We start from the raw sequence: 22,888 nt of genomic DNA on the forward strand, positions 1-22,888 counted from the left end.
ACACAGGGAACCGAGGCACCCAATCCAACTGACAAAGTAACCTCTGAGCCTGCTGGCACCAGCGGTCCGACAGGTTCACCAACATCACAGTCCGCAGAGAACACACAGGGAACCGAGGCAACCAAACCAACTGACAAAGTAACCTCTGAGCCTCCTGGCACCAGCGGTCCGACAGGTTCACCAACATCACAGCCCGCAGAAACCACACAGGGAACCGAGGCAACCAAACCAACTGACAAAGTAACCTCTGAGCCTGCTGGAACAAATGGTCCGACAGGTTCACCAACATCACCGCCCGCAGAGACCACACAGGGAACCGAGGCAACCAATCCAACTGACAAAGTAACCTCTGAGCCTGCTGGCACCAGCGGTCCAACAGGTTCACCAACATCACAGCCCGGCGAAACCACACAGGGAACCGAGGCAACCAATCCAACTGATAAAGTAACTTCTCAACCTGCTGGCACCAGCGATCCGACAGGTTCACCAACATCACAGCCCACAGACACCACACAGGGAACCGAGGCAACCAAACCAACTGATAAAGTAACCTCTGAGCCCGCTGGCACCAGCGGTCAGACAGGTGCAACAACATCACAGCCCGCAGAGACCACACAGGGAACCGAGGCAACCAATCCAACTGACAAAGTAACCTCTGAGCCCGCTGGGACAGGCGGTCCGACAGGTTCACCAACATCACAGCCCGCAGAGACCACACAGGGAACCGAGGCCAGCAATCCAACTGATAAAGTAACTTCTCAGCCTGCTGGCACCAGCGGTCTGACAGGTTCACCAACATCAAAGCCCGCAGAGACAACACAGGGAACCGAGTCAACAAATCCGACTGACAAAGTAACCTCTGAGCCTGCTGGCACCAGCGGTCCGACAGGTTCACCAACATCACAGCCCGCAGAGACCACGCAAGGAACGGAGGCAACCAATCCAACTGACAAAGTAACCTCTGAGCCTGCTGGCACCAGCGGTCCGACAGGTTCACCAACATCACAGCCCGCAGAGACCACGCAGGGAACCGAGGCAACCAATCCAACTGATAAAGTATCCCCTCAGCCAACTGACACCAGCGGTCAGACAGGTTCACCAACATCACAGCCCGCAGAGAGCACACAGGGAACCGAGGCAACCAATCCAACTGACAAAGTAACCTCTGAGCCAGCTGGCACCAGCGGTCCAACAGGTTCACCAACATCACAGCCCGCAGAGACCACACAGGGAACCGAGGCCACCAAAACAACTGACAAAGTAACCTCTGAGCCTGCTGGCACCAGCGGTCCGACAGGTTCACCAACATCACAGCCCGTAAAGACCACACAGGGAACCGAGGCAACCAATCCAACTGATAAAGTAACCCCTCAGCCAACTGACACCAGCGGTCCGACAGGTTCACCAACATCACCGCCGGCAGAGACAACACAGGGAACCGAGGCAACCAATCCAACTGACAAAGTAACCTCTGAGCCTACTGGCACCAGCGGTCCGACAGGTTCACCAACATCACAGCCCGCAGAAACCACACAGGGAACCGAGGCAACCAAACCAACTGACAAAGTAACCTCTGAGCCTGCTGGAACAAATGGTCCGACAGGTTCACCAACATCACCGCCCGCAGAGACCACACAGGGAACCGAGGCAACCAATCCAACTGACAAAGTAACCTCTGAGCCTGCTGGCACCAGCGGTCCAACAGGTTCACCAACATCACAGCCCGCAGAGACCACACAGGGAACCGAGGCAACCAATCCAACTGACAAAGTAACCTCTGAGTCCGCTGGGACAGGCGGTCCGACAGGTTCACCAACATCACAGCCCGCAGAGACCACACAGGGAACCGAGGCCAGCAATCCAACTGATAAAGTAACCTCTGAGCCTGCTGGCACCAGCGGTCCGACAGGTTCACCAACATCACAGCCCGCAGAGACCACGCAAGGAACGGAGGCAACCAATCCAACTGACAAAGTAACCTCTGAGCCTGCTGGCACCAGCGGTCCGACAGGTTCACCAACATCACAGCCCGCAGAGACCACACAGGGAACCGAGGCAACCAATCCAACTGACAAAGTAACCTCTCAGCCTGCTGGCACCAGCGGTCCGACAGGTTCACCAACATCACAGCCCGCAGAGACCACACAGGGAACCGAGGAAACTAAACCAACTGACAAAGTAACCTCTGAACCTTCTGGCACCAGCGGTCCGACAGGTTCACCAACATCACAGCCCGCAGAGACCACACAGGGTACCGAGGCAACCAAACCAACTGACAAAGTAACCTCTGAGCCTGCTGGCACCAGCGGTCCGACAGGTTCACCAACATCACAGCCCGTTGAGACCACACAGGGAACCGAGGAAACCAATCCAACTGACAAAGTAACCTCTGAGCCTGCTGGGACAAGCGGTCCAACAGGTTCACCAACATCACAGCCCGGCGAAACCACACAGGGAACCGAGGCACCCAATCCAACTGACAAAGTAACCTCTCAGCCTGCTGGCACCAGCGGTCCGACAGGTTCACCAACATCACCGCCCGCAGAGACCACACAGGGAACCGAGGCAACCAATCCAACTGACATAGTAACCTCTGAGCCTGCAGGCACCAGCGATCCGACAAGTTCACCAACATCACAGCCCGCAGACACCACACAGGGAACCGAGGCAACCAAACCAACTGACAAAGTAACCTCTGAGCCCGCTGGCACCAGCGGTCCGACAGGTTCACCAACATCACAGCCCGCAGAGACCACACAGGGAACCGAGGCAACCAAACCAACTGACAAAGTAACCTCTGAGCCTGCTGGGACAAGCGGTCCGACAGGTTCACCAACATCACAGCCCGCAGAGACCACACAGGGAACCGAGGCAACCAATCCAACTGATATAGTAACCTCTGAGCCTGCTGGGACCAGCGGTCCGACAGGTTCACCAACATCATCGCCCGCGGAGACCACACAGGGAACCGAGCCAACAAGTACAACTGACAAAGTAACCTCTGAGCCTGCTGGCACCAGCGGTCCGACAGGTTCACCAACATCACAGTCCGCAGAGACAACACAGGGAACCGAGGCAACCAAACCAACTGACAAAGTAACCACTCAGCCTGCTGGCACCAGCGGTCCGACAGGTTCACCAACATCACAGCCCGCAGAGACCACACAGGGAACCGAGGCAACCAAACCAACTGACAAAGTAACCTCTCAGCCTGCTGGCACCAGCGGTCAGACAGGTTCACCAACATCACAGCCCGCAGAGACCACACAGGGATCCGAGGCAACCAAACCAACTGACAAAGTAACCTCTGAGCCTGCTGGGACAAGCGGTCCGACAGGTTCACCAACATCACAGCCCACAGAGACCACACAGGGAACCGAGGCAACCAAACCAACTGATATAGTAACCTCTGAGCCTGCTGGGACAAGCGGTCCGACAGGTTCACCAACATCATCGCCCGCGGAGACCACACAGGGAACCGAGGCAACAAGTACAACTGACAAAATAACCTCTGAGCCTTCTGGGACCAGCGGTCCGACAGGTTCACCAACATCACAGTCCGCAGAGACCACACAGGGAACCGAGGCAACCAAACCAACTGACAAAGTAACCTCTAAGCCTGCTGGCACCAGCGGTCCAACAGGTGCAACAACATCATCGCCCGCAGAGACCACACAGGAAACCGAGGCAACCAATCCAACTGACAAAGTAACCTCTGAGCCTGCTGGCACCAGCGGTCCGACAGGTTCACCAACATCACAGCCCGCAGAGACCACACAGGGAACCGAGGCAACCAAACCAACTGACAAACTAACCTCTGAGCCCGCTGGCACCAGCGGTCCGACAGGTGCAACAATATCACAGCCCACAGAGACCACACAGCGAACCGAGGCAACCAATCCAACTGACAAAGTAACCTCTGAGCCTGCTGGCACCAGCGGTCCGACAGGTTCACCAACATCACAGCCCGTTGAGACCACACAGGGAACCGAGGCAACCAATCCAACTGACATAGTAACCTCTGAGCCTGCTGGCACCAGCGATCCGACAGGTTCACCAACATCACAGCCCGCAGACACCACACAGGGAACCGAGGCAATCAAACCAACTGACAAAGTAACCTCTGAGCCCGCTGGCACCAGCGGTCCGACAGGTGCAACAACATCACAGCCCACAGAGACCACACAGGGAACCGAGGAAACCAATCCAACTGACAAAGTAACCTCTGAGCCTGCGGGGACAAGCGGTCCGACAGGTTCACCAACATCACCTCCCGCAGAGACCACACAGGGAACCGAGGCAACCAATCCAACTGACATAGTAACCTCTGAGCCTGCTGGCACCAGCGATCCGACAGGTTCACCAACATCACAGCCCGCAGACACCACACAGGGAACCGAGGCAATCAAACCAACTGACAAAGTAACCTCTGAGCCCGCTGGCACCAGCGGTCCGACAGGTGCAACAACATCACAGCCCGCAGAGACCACACAGGGAACCGAGGAAACCAATCCAACTGACAAAGTATCCTCTGAGCCTGCGGGGACAAGCGGTCCGACAGGTTCACCAACATCACCTCCCGCAGAGACCACACAGGGAACCGAGGCAACCAATCCAACTGACATAGTAACCTCTGAGCCTGCTGGCACCAGCGGTCCGACAGGTTCACCAACATCACAGCCCGGCGAAACCACACAGGGAACCGAGGCACCCAATCCAACTGACAAAGTAACCTCTGAGCCTGCTGGCACAAGCGGTCCGACAGGTTCACCAACATCACAGCCCGTTGAGACCACACAGGGAACCGAGTCAACAAATCCAACTGACAAAGTAACCTCTCAGCCTGCTGGCACCAGCGGTCCGACAGGTTCACCAACATCACAGCCCGCAGAGACCACACAAGGAACGGAGGAAACCAATCCAACTGAAAAAGTAACCTCTAAGCCTTCTGGGACCAGTGGTCCGACAGGTTCACCAACATCACAGTCCGCAGAGACCACACAGGGAACCGAGGCAACCAAACCAACTGACAAAGTAACCTCTCAACCTGCTGACACCAGCAGTCCAACAGGTTCACCAACATCACAGCCCGCAGAGACCACACAGGGAACCGAGGCAACCAAACCAACTGACAAAGTAACCTCTGAGCCTGCTGGGACAAGCGGTCCGACAGGTTCACCAACATCACAGCCCGCAGAGACCACACAGGGAACCGAGGCAACCAAACCAACTGATATAGTAAGCTCTGAGCCTGCTGGGACCAGCGGTCCGACAGGTTCACCAACATCATCGCCCGCGGAGACCACACAGGGAACCGAGCCAACAAGTACAACTGACAAAGTAACCTCTGAGCCTGCTGGCACCAGCGGTCCAACAGGTTCACCAACATCACAGTCCGCAGAGACCACACAGGGAACCGAGGCAACCAAACCAACTGACAAAGTAACCTCTGAGCCTGCTGGGACAAGCAGTCCGACAGGTTCACCAACATCACAGTCCGCAGAGACCACACAGGGAACCGAGGCAACCAAACCAACTGACAAAGTAACCTCTCAGCCTGCTGGCACCAGCGGTCCAACAGGTTCACCAACATCACAGCCCGCAGAGACCACACAGGGAACCGAGGCAACCAAACCAACTGACAAAGTAACCTCTGAGCCTGCTGGGACAAGTCGTCCGACAGGTTCACCAACATCACAGCCCGCAGAGACCACACAGGGAACCGAGGCAACCAATCCAACTGATATAGTAACCTCTGAGCCTGCTGGGACCAGCGGTCCGACAGGTTCACCAACATCATCGCCCGCGGAGACCACACAGGGAACCGAGGCAACAAGTACAACTGACAAAGTAACCTCTGAGCCTGCTGGGACCAGCGGTCCGACAGGTTCACCAACATCACAGTCCGCAGAGACCACACAGGGAACCGAGGCAACCAAACCAACTGACAAAGTAACCTCTCAGCCTGCTGGCACCAGCGGTCCAACAGGTTCACCAACATCACAGCCCGCCGAGACCACACAGGGAACCGAGGCAACCAAACCAACTGACAAAGTAACCTCTGAGCCTGCTGGGACAAGCGGTCCGACAGGTTCACCAACATCACAGTCCGCAGAGACCACACAGGGAACCGAGGCAACCAAACCAACTGACAAAGTAACCTCTCAGCCTGCTGGCACCAGCGGTCCAACAGGTTCACCAACATCACAGCCTGCAGAGACCACACAGGGAACCGAGGCAACCAAACCAACTGACAAAGTAACCTCTGAGCCTGCTGGGACAAGCGGTCCGACAGGTTCACCAACATCACAGCCCGCAGAGACCACACAGGGAACCGAGGCAACCAATCCAACTGATAAAGTAACCTCTGAGCCTGCTGGGACCAGCGGTCCGACAGGTTCACCAACATCATCGCCCGCGGAGACCACACAGGGAACCGAGGCAACAAGTACAACTGACAAAGTAACCTCTGAGCCTTCTGGGACCAGCGGTCCGACAGGTTCACCAACATCACAGTCCGCAGAGACCACACAGGGAACCGAGGCAACCAAACCAACTGACAAAGTAACCTCTCAGCCTGCTGGCACCAGCGGTCCAACAGGTTCACCAACATCACAGCCCGCAGAGACCACGCAGGGAACCGAGGCAACCAAACCAACTGACAAAGTAACCTCTGAGCCTGCTGGGACAAGCGGTCAGACAGGTTCACCAACATCACAGCCCACAGAGACCACACAGGGAACCGAGGCAACCAAACCAACTGACAAAGTAACCTCACAGCCTGCTGGCACCAGCGGTCCAACAGGTTCACCAACATCACAGCCCGCAGAGACCACACAGGGAACCGAGGCAACCAAACCAACTGACAAAGTAACCTCTGAGCCTGCTGGGACAAGCGGTCCGACAGGTTCACCAACATCACAGCCCGCAGAGACCACACAGGGAACCGAGGCAACCAATCCAACTGATATAATAACCTCTGAGCCTGCTGGGACCAGCGGTCCGACAGGTTCACCAACATCATCGCCCGCGGAGACCACACAGGGAACCGAGGCAACAAGTACAACTGACAAAGTAACCTCTGAGCCTTCTGGGACCAGCGGTCCGACAGGTTCACCAACATCACAGTCCGCAGAGACCACACAGGGAACCGAGGCAACCAATCCAACTGACAAAGTAACCTCTCAACCTGCTGACACCAGCAGTCCAACAGGTTCACCAACATCACAGCCCGCAGAGACCACACAGGGAACCGAGGCAACCAAACCAACTGACAAAGTAACCTCTGAGCCTGCTGGGACAAGCGGTCCGACAGGTTCACCAACATCACAGCCCGCAGAGACCACACAGGGAACCGAGGCAACCAATCCAACTGATATAGTAACCTCTGAGCCTGCTGGGACCAGCGGTCCGACAGGTTCACCAACATCATCGCCCGCGGAGACCACACAGGGAACCAAGCCAACAAGTACAACTGACAAAGTAACCTCTGAGCCTGCTGGCACCAGCGGTCCGACAGGTTCACCAACATCACAGTCCACAGAGACCACACAGGGAACCGAGGCAACCAAACCAACTGACAAAGTAACCTCTCAGCCTGCTGGCACCAGCGGTCCAACAGGTTCACCAACATCACAGCCCGCAGAGACCACACAGGGATCCGAGGCAACCAAACCAACTGACAAAGTAACCTCTCAGCCTGCTGGGACAAGTGGTCCGACAGGTTCACCAACATCACAGCCCGCAGAGACCACACAGGGAACCGAGGCAACCAATCCAACTGATATAGTAACCTCTGAGCCTGCTGGGACCAGCGGTCCGACAGGTTCACCAACATCATCGCCCGCGGAGACCACACAGGGAACCGAGGCAACAAGTACAACTGACAAAGTAACCTCTGAGCCTGCTGGGACCAGCGGTCCGACAGGTTCACCAACATCACAGTCCGCAGAGACCACACAGGGAACCGAGGCAACCAATCCAACTGATATAGTAACCTCTGAGCCTGCTGGGACAAGCGGTCCGACAGGTTCACCAACATCATCGCCCGCGGAGACCACACAGGGAACCGAGGCAACAGGTACAACTGACAAAGTAACCTCTGAGCCTGCTGGCACCAGCGGTCCGACAGGTTCGCCAACATCACCGCCCACAGAGACCACACAGGGAACCGAGTCAAGCAATCCAACTGACAAAGTAACCTCTGAGCCTGCTGGCACAAGCGGTCCGACAGGTTCACCAACATCACAGTCCGCAGAGACCACACAGGGAACCGAGGAAACCAAACCAACTGACAAAGTAACCTCTCAGCCTGCTGGCACCAGCGGTCCGACAGGTTCGCCAACATCACCGCCCGCAGAGACCACACAGGGAACCGAGTCAAGCAATCCAACTGACAAAGTAACCTCTGAGCCTGCTGGCACAAGCGGTCCGACAGGTTCACCAACATCACAGTCCGCAGAGACCACACAGGGGACCGAGGAAACCAAACCAACTGACAAAGTAACCTCTGAGCCTGCTGGGACAAGCGTTCCGACAGGTTCACCAACATCACAGCCCGCAGAGACCACACAGGGAACCGAGGCAACCAATCCAACTGATATAGTAACCTCTGAGCCTACTGGGACCAGCGGTCCGACAGGTTCACCAACATCATCGCCCGCGGAGACCACAGAGGGAACCGAGGCAACAAGTACAACTGACAAAGTAACCTCTGAGCCTTCTGGGACCAGCGGTCCGACAGGTTCACCAACATCACAGTCCACAGAGACCACACAGGGAACCGAGGAAACCAAACCAACTGACAAAGTAACCTCTGAGCCTACTGGCACCAGCGGTCCGACAGGTTCACCAACATCACAGCCCGCAGAGACCACACAGGGAACCGAGGCAACCAAACCAACTGACAAAGTAACCTCTGAGCCTGCTGGGACAAGCGGTCCGACAGGTTCACCAACATCACAGCCCGCAGAGACCACACAGGGAACCGAGGCAACCAATCCAACTGATATAGTAACCTCTGAGCCTGCTGGGACCAGCGGTCCGACAGGTTCACCAACATCATTGCCCGCGGAGACCACACAGGGAACCGAGGCAACAAGTACAACTGACAAAGTAACCTCTCAGCCTGCTGGCACCAGCGGTCCGACAGGTTCACCAACATCACAGTCCGCAGAGACCACACAGGGAACCGAGGCAACCAAACCAACTGACAAAGTAACCTCTCAGCCTGCTGGCACCAGCGGTCCAACAGGTTCACCAACATCACAGCACGCAGAGACCACACAGGGAACCGAGGCAACCGATCCAACTGATATAGTAACCTCTGAGCCTGCTGGGACAAGCGGTCCAACAGGTTCACCAACATCATCGCCCGCGGAGACCACACAGGGAACCGAGTCAAGCAATCCAACTGACAAAGTAACCTCTGAGCCTGATGGCACCAGCGGTCCGACAGGTTCACCAACATCACTGCCCGCAGAGACCTCACAGGGAACCGAGGCAACAAGTACAACTGACAAAGTTACCTCTGAGCCTGCTGGGACAAGTTGTCCGACAGGTGCACTAACTTCACAGCCCACAGAGACCACATCTTCAACTGACACCGCTACTATAGATTCACCATCTACTCAACCAACTGGAGCACCATCTTCACCTTCAACAGATCCCTCCACCACAACATCAAGCATTACACCAATATCAACCAATCCACCAACTGATGAGCCAACCACATTCCCACACACACCACCTGCTACACCAACAGTTCAAATCACCACCAGACCATCCACAACAGCAGAGCCGATTATTTGCCTGAATGGTGGAACCTTAAATGGAACTGTCTGCATATGTGTTTTTGGATTCAGTGGAACTTTTTGCCAGTTTGTTGAATCTTATGTGCCAGGTAATGTTAATGTTACTAAACCTATTTCATTTTAAATTTACATTCCAATTCACCCAGCACATCTGTTATTGTCCTCAATGTTAATTTATGGTGTTCTATATTTTTCACTCTCATTGCAGATACACTGAACAGATCAGTTGTGGTTAACGTGGTAATCGATCAGGAATTTATTGAGCAATATGAAGACGAAACATCACCTGAATACATAGAGTTTGTTGGAAACTTCACCCGAGAGGTAAATTAAATGGATGAGACATGTTGTACGACAGCAAACTATACTGGATACATCCAGTCAGTCATTCCATTACCAGTAATCTACCAAACATTGGGCATTTTACACAGCTTGCCATGTGGTGACTGGAGGAAAAGCAAGAGAGGCAAATCTGCAACTATTTCTTGAACACACGAAGCTGAACAAGCAGTCATATTTAGGGTGGCCCTGAAAGCTCAATGCACTGCAACTTCAAAAAACGTGATGGAAATACTCACAAGACAACCAAATACACAACCATACATGACATAATTAAAGAGACAAACCCATGGCAAATACTCACAACACAATGCAAATGTTTCCAGGGGACAGTAAAAAATTATGAACTTGGTGGGAAGCAGTTGTTCACTGATTTATGACTTTTGAGGTTAAAAGCATTGAACAACAAGTCCACGTGGATGTATGATGGTACATGTATTATGATACATATATGCATGTGCGTCCTAAGTGGGTTCTTCACTGTGTTGAAGTCATTTACTCTTATGGCGACATGAAAGTCAGGGGGAGAAAGAGAGGATGACCTGCAGCAAAGAGCCATGGTCGGACTCGAATCTGTGGCCACTGCAACAATTATGATTTTTAGTAATAATATTATCAACCAAATGGTTTTGGTTTTAGGATTGTGGTAAGTGACCATGATAACAGATATGCATACTTTAGCCAGGGAGGAACTCCTTTCAAAAAGCAAAATGGTAAATGATTGTTGAAAATAACATATTGTGTCATGTTGTCACTATTTCAGATGGAGAAATATTACCAGGAACAAAACATAGCACACTTTAAAGAGGTGCTCGTAATTAAAGTCAGGTAATGCACTTACTGTATTCTGCTCTACATTATAAACACAGGGGCCACCCCAATAGAGATAAGTACATAATCCTATTTGCACAAAATGTTTCAGTTTAATACAACAGTGCTAAAAATTGGCAAATGATTATTTTCTTTATTGTTTGTTTTTCTTAGCCGTGGAGGCTCTTTGGACAGATTACCAGATAACCCTGTGGAAGAGGTAAAGACATTCAAACACCTTCAATGCAGGAGGTTTAATCAGAGATCAGTTATTAACACTGGGCATTAATTGTACAATCTTTATTTCAGATGAGATCATCACCTGAAGTCATGGCTACCTACAGTGTCACACCAAGAGCAGACAGGTGATTGGAGCACAGACACCTTGAAGGATCTTACACTGATCATGTCCAAATCAAGTCATTTGACATTTTAGTGTATGTGATGCACTTGGAAACTTTGCATGATGGCAGCCTCTGATATAGACTACAGGCTTTATCATGGATGAGCATGAGCAGCTCTAAGTAAGCTAAGTAATTACCTGACCTTGAAATTCACTTTGCCCATCTGTGTGGTATGTTGGTGCCAAGCCCACAGTGAACAGGTGGGAGCAGAGCTGCAAACAAGGGGAGGTTTGCTCAAATGAGACAGCACAAACCAGTTGTTGGTATTTTGGTGGAAATTGTTTAAGACTGAGAATCAGAATCATTTAATGACTACATGACTGAGGTCGTGGAAATTGCTCTTGGTACAGGTCAGCTCCATTCAGCAGTAACATCACATATAGAACAATTAGAACAATGACATACACAGCTAACAAAATTCACACACAGTAATTACAAATTTAACACAGGAGATTTCAGTGCAGGCACAGATTCGACAGAAGTGTTCAAAGATGTTACTGCAGAGGAGAGAAACTGATGTTAAGATGGGGGACTTTGGAGGGCAGGGACCTGTAAGCATCTACAAGAGAGTATCAGCTGGAGGAGGGTTTATTATTGCTGTGGGGTTTTGATGGGGATGCATAGATTCAGATTTAACGTGACACATGACCTTTCAGTATCAATCAGTGCATTCGAAACAGCCTTCAAGAGCTTCGGTAAAGTCAAATGTTGACTTGATGGACTTAGGTTTCTGTCTGTATTTTGGAATGAGGAGCAGCATGCCATGGTCAGACTTTCCTAGTGGAATGAACTGCAAGCTTCACTAATTGTTACATAACAGTGATTGAGTATGCTAGACCCACTGTGACTAATGACTATGGCTTTTGTAGTCTTTTGCTGGAACCCATGATGGCTTGCTGCCGACACCGGGTGGGAATATATCCCCCCCTCTATGACACTACCTTTCATGACACCATGTCTCCAGTGTTGAGCATCTTTTCTCCTGGGGCAAGAAATTTCTACCACAGTAGAGGATGGGGTGCTCTTCACCCTTCTTTATCTAAAGAGAGTATGGCTCCAAGACCTACCTCTGAGGTATCTGCCTGAACAACAAACTCCTTGTTGAAGTCTGGAACTACCAGAACTGGGAGGGAACACAAGGCTTTCTTCAGGATGGTAAAGGTCTTCTTTGCAGTTTGTGTCCATTTCACCATTCAGGGATTTCTCTTTCTTGTGAGGTCTGTCAAGGGGGTGACAAGATCAGTAAAGTTAGGTATAGTATAGTAGTTTGCAAGACCCATGAAAGATTTCACCTGTGTCTTTGATATAGGGTATAACCAGTCTTGCATGGCCCTTGGCTTTAGGTCATTTTTCTCTTATTGCAATAGTCTCAAGGGCATAGTACGCCTCTGGACCGTTGGTGGGTCCCACTTTAGGGATAACATCACTGGCACAGACTACAGGGCTGGTGGCTGTTTGGCATGCGCCTTTAAGCTGACTCCTATGTACTTGAGTTCCTCCTCCTCCTCCTCCTCCTCCTATGGGCTCTTCTTTGCTCCTCCAAAAGAGCCCAGCTTGCCTCATTTTGGAGCTGAGGGCTTTATATCAGCGGCTTCAACATTTCCTCCATTTCGTCCTCACTGGTCCTAAATTGTGCGCAGCGTCAGGAACGTCAGTGTGCCTTCCCCAAAGTGTGTCAAGAAAACTTCCCCCACACCATTACACCACCACCACTAGCCTGTACACAAGGCAGTTAGGGTCAGGCTAGCAACACCACTGAAGGGTAGTCTACTGATATGTTAATCTCCATTTCTGACTACACTGTCATCTCACCTCGCCTCATAGGCATCCCTTGAGACTCATCAGTTTTTTAATGTCTCCCAGAAACTTCACTTGTGTTGTAATTCTGTTTGTTTTGTGGTGTATGACTTAAGGTGTGTTTCTGTAGTTATCATTTTCTGCATAATGTTCATGTGTTGTCACATGCACTGTTGTAAATATATGTACTTAAACATGTATAATTTCTTTGAAATGCAAGTGGAGATTTATTTGAAACCACTGACATGAAAATGAGAGTAATTATCCTTTAAAGTCTGATTTATAATTTGAGTCTTCCAGCAGTGTCTGGACTGATTTGCCTAAATTTGAGTATAGCTCTTCACGTTTGTATTTAGGCTGATGAAACAGGAGCATTTAGTCCCAATATTAATGATAGAAATAAGAGGAGATGTATTATAATAATCAGCAACATATTTTGACGTTCAGAATAATGAATGAACCTGTGTTGAAATTCTCTGCCTCAGTGTCAGTGTCACACATGATGTGATCTTGGAGATTCCAAACAATGCCAGCTCTAATCAACTGTATGACAAGGACTTCAAAGCTGTTAAGGAGGCTGCTGATCACCTGTTTAATTGCACAAGCGGTAAGACAGAAAATCATTACCTACATCATCACATATTGAATCACTGCTAACGAGCCATAGAACCAAATTCATTCACAGAACAAGTTTTATCAGAGACAAACATTAAGTTTGTTACAGTTTATGTTTCAGCTCTGCCTGAAACCATTTTCCTTTTTCCTCTGATCAAACAATGTTGGACATTTTTCTGCTGACATGTTGTGGTATACACACATACTACGAACTCATTTTGTCTTTTGAACCTTCAGATTGTCCTTACAATGCCACAGCTGAACCCACAGTGGATAAAACCGCGGTGGAAATCGGATGTAAGTATGACTTCACTGTAGGTGATGGTTGATGTTGATATTTTAGCATTTCAGTGTGTTTCAAACCTACAACAGTGATCTGAGATGAATTTGGGGTTTTGGCGGATACACTACATTCTACAAATTCCGAACAATTTCACACATGCTCCAGTTAGTTTTGTTACATCTTCAGTAATTCATTACATTCATTTAGAGTTCAGTGAACTGACTAAACCGATTTTTGATCAGTTCGGTTCAAGAACAGAAGTAAAGACAGATGACAGGCCCACACCCTTATATTTCAGCCTGTAAACCTCTTTGCTGAGCTGTGCAGGGAGCAGACAGTGGCTTTATTACAGCTGTCTTGTTGATAACCTCTATGAGCTACTGCTTGAAAGAAGGCTGATGAGAGCCAAGATCATCAGAGACATTCAGGTCACAACTGAACAAATGTTAACAAAGATCCTCAGTAGATCCAAATAAATATCCACTCAATGACCAATTTATACACGTCAGTCTGCTAACATTGCCAGGTTCTCCGAATATTGTATCATGTTGTGTTTCAAGCATCAAGTAAGAGATGTGGTCAAGTGTGAATTCACATTGAAATTGTTTCTCTCTCCAGATGTGTGTCCAAGTGCAGCGGAAGATCCAGGTGTCATCGGCTACTATGAAATTAAGGTTGTTGATGGAGTGACCAGATGTGTGACTGTATGCAGCAGTCTCCATTCAGATCCGAAAACTTGCCACAATAAGGGATTCTGCAGAGTGTTCAGAGACATAGGACCTCATTGCGAGTAAGCTGATTGTGTTGTCACTTTGATGCTTTTAAAATCTGATGAATTATTTTGTGTACTGCTTCCAACATTGCACTCACACATTGACAAAAGTTCTGTCTGCTTTGGTTTTGTGGTTTTTACTGTCAAGCTAACAAAAGATGCTGGAATTTTTAAATGTATTACCTAATGTCTTGTACATATTTAGATATTTAAGATTTCAATACTCAAATCTCAATTATTTTTTATGTAAATCGCACTGGTCTTTCTTATAAACTGTACATGTCGACAGACAATCTGTGCAGGAGCTTATTACGACCCATAGTTACATTTTATTGCTAGGCAACATGTAACGATTGTATAATTAGTAGCAAAGGAAGAAGTCTGGTAATGTTGCATCCATCCATCCATCCATCCATCCATTTCACTTATCTGGGGTCAGGTTGTGGCTAATCACAGTATTCTAGACATCGCTCTCTCCAGCAACACTCTCCAGCTCCTCCTGGGGAAACCCATGCCATTCCCAGGCCAAATGGGATATGTAATCCCTCCAGCGAGTTCTGGGTCTAACCCGGGGTCTCCTTCCAGTTGGATGTGCCCAGAGAACCTCCAAAAGAAGGTGGTTCGGGCATCCTAATTAGTGTCTCTAATTAATGTCTCTAAGGTTGAGCCCAGCCACCCTTTGGAGGAAACCCATTTCCACCACTTGCATCCACGTTCTCATTCTTTCAGTCACTACCCAAATCTCACGACCATAAGTGAGGGTTGGAATGAAGATCGACTGGTAAATCGAGAGCTTTACTTTCTGGTTAAGCTTGCAAGGTCCAGTAAAACATTTTCATTACAACCCCAATGCCATTGAAGGTCACGTCTGATGAAACCAACAGAACCACATCATCTGCGAAAAGCAGAGATGCATTTCTGAAGTTCCCAAACTGGACACACTCCTCACTTCTGCTGCATCTTGAGATCCTGTCCATGAATATCATAAACAGGATCAGAGACCAGAGACAAAGGTAGTACAGAGAGTATAAAAGTCCACCGTAAGAGGAGGCTGGGTGGCTGGATGGATGGGCAAACAAAATTTTGGACTTTTTGACACAGGAGACCAGTGTTCACTTCCTGATTGAGACCAGTATTTTATGTTGTTTCTTTTATCTCTGACCATTCCACAACTTTAACCATGTTGTTATTATTGTAAACATGACAGCAGCCGTCTTATTTTAAACTAAATTTGATGTTTCTATGGGTGATTGAGAACATAGTGAGATGAGTCCATTCAGTATTCAGCTCTCCACCCTTCAGTCCCTGACTACTGAGATGTATTTTTGGAATAATTTATAATCCATTGATCATTTCAGACTTTGCTGCTCCCCAGTGGTAGTATAAAAAAAGACACATTTTGACAGACAGAAAACAGATTTGCCCTTTTCAATGTTTCTACCTTTAAGTACTTGCTTGCTAGAAAAAGCTTACATCAGGCTTGATATGTACTGAAGGAGGCGAATGATGAAATTAACAAAATGGCATAAAGTTTACAAAATAAATTGAAGTAGAAAAGTGGTAGTAAACTGATCAGAAAATATTATTGATATGGATAAATAAAATATCTTGTGTTATTTTTAATATTTTGTTTTTGACTTTGCCTCATTGGACTGGTTCAATGTAGCTGTTCACCTTTGCTTAACGTCTTTCTTCCTCTCATGGTCCAGGTGTCAAAATGTGGATTCCACTTGGTACCTGGGCAACGATTGTAGATTCCCTATACAGAGGACTCCTTTCTACGCAGGGTTAAGTGTGACCCTTGCATGTCTGTTGGTGACTGTGGTCGCCTTGACTACATACATGCTGATGAACAAACACAAGCAAACACAGTAAGCTGTCCACTGACATTGTTGACTGTTAGTATAAAATGTGATGTCACTAAACACACTGGAGAGAACTGAAAGCTGTTGATATTTTTTTCCAGCCATTAGTTCTTCAGATCCAGTCAGACCTGGTTCTTTAGATTTCAGAATATGGTCAAATTGAGAAATTAGGGACATAAACAAGTCAGTCAGGCTTTATTTGTTGTGTATGGAAATAATCAAGTCCTCCTATTAAGTGATTATAATGTGTCAATAAAAAGTCTCTTTCAGGTGATTCAATTGATTTAAATTATATTTTATTTGTATAGCGCCAAATCATAATATACATTATCCCAAGGCACTTTACAGGGTAAGGCTGGGAGCTTACTTTGTTATAGAGAAAAAACCCAACAGTTCCCACAAAGAGCAAGCACTTGGCGTCAGGGGGGAGGAAAAACTCCCTTTTAACAGGAAGAAACCTCCAACAGAACTGGGCTTAGGGTGGGCGGCCGTCTGTCTCGACCGGTTGGGTTTAAGAGGAGAAAAAGGGGGTGGAGGGTGGAGAGAGGAGAAAAGATAATACAGTTTGATGAAGTTAGAAAAGTGCTAAAGTGATTAGTGAGGACTGGAGGTTTTTGGATGAGCAGTTTTCCAGAAAACTTCAAACATGGCCTCTCTAAATATTACTTGACGTGAAGAAAAAATGAACACAGATGAACGCCATAAATAATGATGTCACAAACTGTGATGGCAGAGGAATACATTTTCTGAATGGATGAAAAGTTTCCTCTTTGTCTGCAGGAGAAGAGACAATAAAGACAAACTGGTGGACCAGTGGCTGAATGACGACTTTGAATGGTCCAGATCCAACAGCTCAACTGACACTTATAATGCTGGTAAGATTATAATGGACCTTAGACACACACTCAGTTAATTACTGCAGTGGGTGGTGAATTCATGGATGATCTTATAGTGGGGGTGTGTGTAGTGTGCACTTGAAGTTAGTTCTGTCAAGTGAATGAATTTTCAAGTCAATTCCCATCTGTTAATCTGCAGCTTTTGCAAATTAACTCAACATGTATATATATCATGCCAAGTAAAGTAAAGGTTAAGTAAAGTAAAGGTAAAGCTCCTTAGCAAGGCTGTAGAGTGGCCTTAAGATGAAGCACAGATAGAGCAGAGGCTGCTCAAAACCCTGAGAACAAGTCAATACCAGTGGCCATGGCCAGACTTTCGTTCGTTCAGGCCTGAGATCGAGGAGATAATGCTCTAAACTTGCTAACAAGCTAGCAAACAAGCTAACAAAGTTAGAGAGCAACACACTTTCATTACTGCTGACTTATAAAACTCATGTGATTCCACATGTACTTATGTAATGTACCAATAAAATAGTTGTAACTACAGAGTGCGCGTGTGATGATGTAGTACTAACTACTGAGTTTCATGTAACAATGTGGTAATAATGCAGTAATGTAGTAATAACTACTGAGTATACATGTAATAATGTAGTAATAATGTAGTAGTAACTACTGAGTACTCATGTAATAATGTAATAATTCAGTAATAATGTAGTAATAGCTACTGAGTATACATGTAATAATGTAGTAATAATGATGTAGTAATAATGCAGTAATAATTAATGAGTAATGTGTTATAATAATGTGATAATGATGTAATAATGCTGTAATAACTGCTGAGTACTCATGTAATAATGTAATTATTATGTAGTAATAACTACTTATTACTCATGTAATAATATAGTAATAATGTAGTAATAATGCAGTAATAATGTAGTAATAATGCAGTGATAATGCAGTAATAATGCAGTGATAATGCAGTAATAACTGCTGGGGACTTACCATCAATGGTTCCTCAGTTTGTGTTCTGTACATCAGTGGGACAGTATAGAGCAGTTTGTTCATCCTTTCTTGACATTACAAACATAAAATGAAATTTATTTTGGTGGGGTGTGTAAATCTGTCAGAACCACTAACTGTTGTACCATTTTTAGGAGAGTACAGAAACCCTTCATTCACACATGAAGAATCAGCCAGACAACCTGTACCTGTCTACCAGCTGACTCAACCATCTGTGGATACTGACAACAGACAGTCCAGCCCCTCAGCCAGCACGTACTCTCCTTCACTAACTGTGACAACAGAAACCAAACTCCATTTTCCAACGGCAGACTTCTCATCTAGCCGGCCGGTCAGTGCATCTCTGCAGAAACACAGCAGATCAGTGTTTAGTGGTGTTTGAGTACATGAAGGTTTGGCCGTCTCAATAATTCTGTCTTTTTTTCTTTCTCTCACAGATAAGGATCAGCAGGCCTCAGATCAGGACATCCTGGGATGTCTGAGCAGTGCACTGAAAACTAATTGGACCTCAATTATGTCTTCAAATTGCTGATGACCTGCCTTCATGTCTTCTTGATACCTCCTGCACTATTCATACCAGCTGCTCTGTAGATCTTTGTATTATTACTTGATTTATTTATTGATTTCTTCAGCCAAAGTGCTGCTTTATTATTGTATTTAATATTTATGATTCTATTGAACAGCCCTGTCATGAACAGTGCCTTTATAAAGCTTCTAATGCTCAGTCCTCTCTGTGCTCAGTTATGAGGCTGTAGTTAGTGGTGGTGTTGTCACTGGACATAGATGTTACTCACATTTAACTGACTCCACTTGTACCTTTTCAGTTCTCAGGGTGTTTCTCCACCTGCTCCCTGGTTCAGAGAGAATAAGTCAATATGTGTTCGACAGCTGATGATGAAGTCACATCAAAAACACACATTAAAAACTGTACACACCACATCAGTCTGTGAATGACTGAGAGAGCAGAGAAGGTCTGGCATCAGTTCACTAACTAAATGGTAATGAATTGTATTTATCTCACTGGCCACTTAAACAGCTTTACATTATAATCCACATTCACCTGTTCATTCAGCACTTTTCCTCTGCATACAGCACTTTCCTAACACACACACTCACACACCGATGATACACTGGGGCAGTTTGCGGGTCATATGAAGGATCAGTGCACGACCCGCTCTACCTCCTGAGCCATCTGAACTCCCAGCTACACAAAGAACAGGTTTTGTTGGACAGCAGAAATGTTTACAGGGCAAATGAGCTCCTTCATGTCTGAAACTTCTGATTGCACTACAACAGTTGTTGTGGCCTTCATGATTTGGATGCACTTTATCTAAATAAAAGGCTCCTGCTGTCAAAAACAGAATTCTCTGTCTCATTCAAACTAACTTTATTTATTTACTGGTTTACTTAACAGGGACAGTGAACATTAATAATCAGAGCATTAAATGCATCAGAATCAACCAAAGGGCTGTTTGTCATCTGTGCTCCCTGGGTCAGAGTCACAGTTTCTCTCTGTAGAGAGGTTTCAGGACTAGTATCCAGGATCTGTAGGGGAGGACTAACTGTACTACTTCATAAAGGAGGTCAGTGTGAGGTATAACCTGCTCCACTCACAGTTTGGCCATATCTGCTGATGATGTGGCTGATTGTTGACAGGTGATAATGAGGCTGTTTGAATTCTGGGGAATAAGAGTTATAGACGTTACATCACATTGACTCACCTGTCAGACTCTTTTATCTCACATTGAGGAATCAGAATCAGAATCAATTGGATACTTTATTGATCCTCAGGGGATATTAGGTTATGTTACAGTCAAGTGTAACAGCAAAGAAGAGATAATAACAAAAAAAAGAGAAAAGAGATCAAAAGATCAAATATAAACATAAAATGTAAAAATATGTCTTTATACTGTAATATACAAATATACAATATAAATATAAAACTGTGTTTACAAAAAAGTTCGGACACGCTGTAAAATGTAAATGAAAACCGAATATGATGATGTGCAAATCATATAAACCCATATTTAACTGAAAACAGAACAACATATAAAAAATGCAGAAATGCTGAAATTTTATTGTTTTATGAAAAATATTTGCTCAATTTGAATTTGATGCAAGCAAGAAGAATAATGTTCCTCACTCAACAACCATAAAATTAACCTTTTTTTACCTTAAAAATAAATTTCTTCTTAAAACCCACTTAAGCACTTTGTACAAAGGTTCTGACATTCACCAATGTCAGATGTCAATCTTATTTGACATCTGACATTGTTGTTGTGCAGGTTGTTCTGCCTGCACCAGGTCACCAGACGCTCAGTCTCCCACCTGTAGGCAGACTCATCGCCATCAGAGATGAGTCCAATGAGAGTGGTGTCGTCTGCAAACTTCAGGAGCTTGACAGACTGATGGCTGGAGGTGCAGGTGTTGGTGTACAGGGAGAAGAGCAGAGGAGAAAGAACGCAGCCTTGCGGGGATCCAGTGCTGATGGTCTGGGAGTCAGACACATGCTTTCCTAGCTTCACGTGCTGCCTCCTGTCAGACAGGAAGTCGGTGATCCACCTGCAGGTGGAGTCAGGCACGCTCAGCTGGGAGAGCTTGTCCTGCAGCAGAGCCGGGATGATGGTGTTGAAGGCAGAGCTGAAGTCCACAAACAGGATCCTGGCATAGGTCCCTGAGGAGTCCAGGTGCTGGAGGATGAAGTGGAGAGCCATGTTGACGGCGTCGTCTACAGACCTGTTGGCTCTGTAGGCGAACTGCAGGGGGTCCAGGAGTGGGTCAGTGATGGATTTGAGGTGGGACAGGACAAGACGCTCAAATGATTTCATGACCACAGAGGTCAGGGCAATGGGTCTATAGTCATTTAGACCTGTGGGCCTTGGTTTTTTGGGGACAGGGATGATGGTGGAGGATTTGAAGCAGGCTGGCACGTGGCAGGTCTCCAGTGAGGTGTTGAAGATGTCTGTGAACACTGGAGACAGCTGATCAGCACAGTGCTTCAGGGATGATGGAGAGACAGAGTCAGGACCGGCTGCTTTGCGGGGGTTCTGCTTCTTAAAAAGCCTGTTGACATCTCTCTCCAGGATAGAGAGAGACGTTCCTTTGGTAGAGGAGGAGGAGGGGGGTTCTGATGTGGCTCTGATGTGGAGGTTAGTGTCAGGCTTGTCCCACTGTCTTTCAAAGCGGCAGTAGAACTCATTCAGATCGTTGGCCAGACGGAAGTCATTAATGGAGTGGGGGGGTTTAGGTTTGTAGTTAGTGATCTGTCTGAGCCCTTTCCAGACAGAAGCAGAGTCATTGGCTGAGAACTGGAGCTGAAGTTTCTCAGAGTACAGTCGTTTAGCTTCTCTCACCGCTTTGCTAAACCTGTACTTGGACTCTTTAAACTTGTCCCTGTCCCCACTCCTGAAAGCTTCCTCCTTTTGCCTCCTGAGCTGACTGAGCTTAGCTGTGAACCAGGGTTTGTCATTGTTATAACTCACCCTGGTGCGTGATGGGATACAGCAGTCCTCACAGAAGCTGATGTATGACGTCACAGCCTCTGTGAACTCATCCAGACTGTTGGAAGCAGTCCTGAACACCTCCCAGTCAGTGCAGTCCAAACATGCCCGCAGATCCTCTATGGCTTCACTGCACCACTGCTTTGATGTCCTCGCAACAGGTTTACACAGTTTTAGTTTCTGCCTGTATGTGGGAATCAGGTGGACCATGACATGGTCAGAGTGGCCCAGTGCAGCCCGGGGGACGGCGTGATAAGCACCACTGATTGTGGTGTAACAGTGGTCCAGAGTGTTCCCCTCTCTGGTCGGGCAATTAACAAACTGTCTGTATTTGGGCAGTTCATGACTGAGGTCACCTTTGTTAAAGTCACCAAGGACAATAACTACGGAGTCCGGGTTGGTCTGCTCCACACACAGTATCTGGTCGGCGAGCGCCCGCTGTGCCTCCTGCACGTTGGCCTGTGGTGGGATGTAAACACCGACCAGGATGATTGAGGTGAACTCACGGGGGGAGTAGAAGGGCCTGCAGTTTATGATGAAAGTCTCCAGGTCAGGAGAACAGTGCTGCAGGATCACTGTCACGTCTTTGCACCAGCCACTGTTTGCATAAAAGCAGATTCCTCCACCTTTGGTTTTGCCGGACAGCTCTGTGTCGCGATCCGCTCTGAAGAGCTGGAAGCCGGCCAGCTCCAGCGCAGAGTTCGGAATCGATCCACACAGCCACGTCTCCGTGAAGCACAGGACGGCAGATGAGGAAAAGTCTCTGTTCTTCTGCACCAGTAGGTGAAGTTCATCCAGTTTGTTGGGCAGTGAACGCACGTTGGAGAGAAAGATA

The 22,888-nt window shown here is 47.7% G+C and overlaps 1 protein-coding gene across 1 annotated transcript; it reads left to right on the forward strand.

Moving 5' to 3' along the window:
• The first annotated feature begins 265 nt into the window (after positions 1-265).
• Positions 266-19,916, forward strand: LOC139622219 (putative per-hexamer repeat protein 5). Its single transcript, XM_071479448.1, has 14 exons — positions 266-277; positions 415-1,084; positions 8,642-9,901; positions 10,021-10,136; positions 10,915-10,979; positions 11,136-11,181; positions 11,271-11,326; positions 13,648-13,769; positions 14,015-14,074; positions 14,679-14,850; positions 16,542-16,703; positions 17,478-17,572; positions 18,688-18,884; positions 18,991-19,916. The coding sequence occupies exons 1-14, from the start codon at positions 266-268 to the stop codon at positions 19,033-19,035; spliced, it is 3,078 nt and encodes a 1,025-aa protein (XP_071335549.1). The 3' UTR covers positions 19,036-19,916.
• The last annotated feature ends 2,972 nt before the right edge of the window (positions 19,917-22,888 follow it).

This window comes from Trachinotus anak, unplaced genomic scaffold, assembly GCF_046630095.1.
Source record: "Trachinotus anak isolate AG129_WGS33_773 ecotype Australia unplaced genomic scaffold, CSIRO_AGI_Tana_v1 ptg000005l, whole genome shotgun sequence".
Lineage (NCBI taxonomy): Eukaryota > Metazoa > Chordata > Actinopteri > Carangiformes > Carangidae > Trachinotus > Trachinotus anak.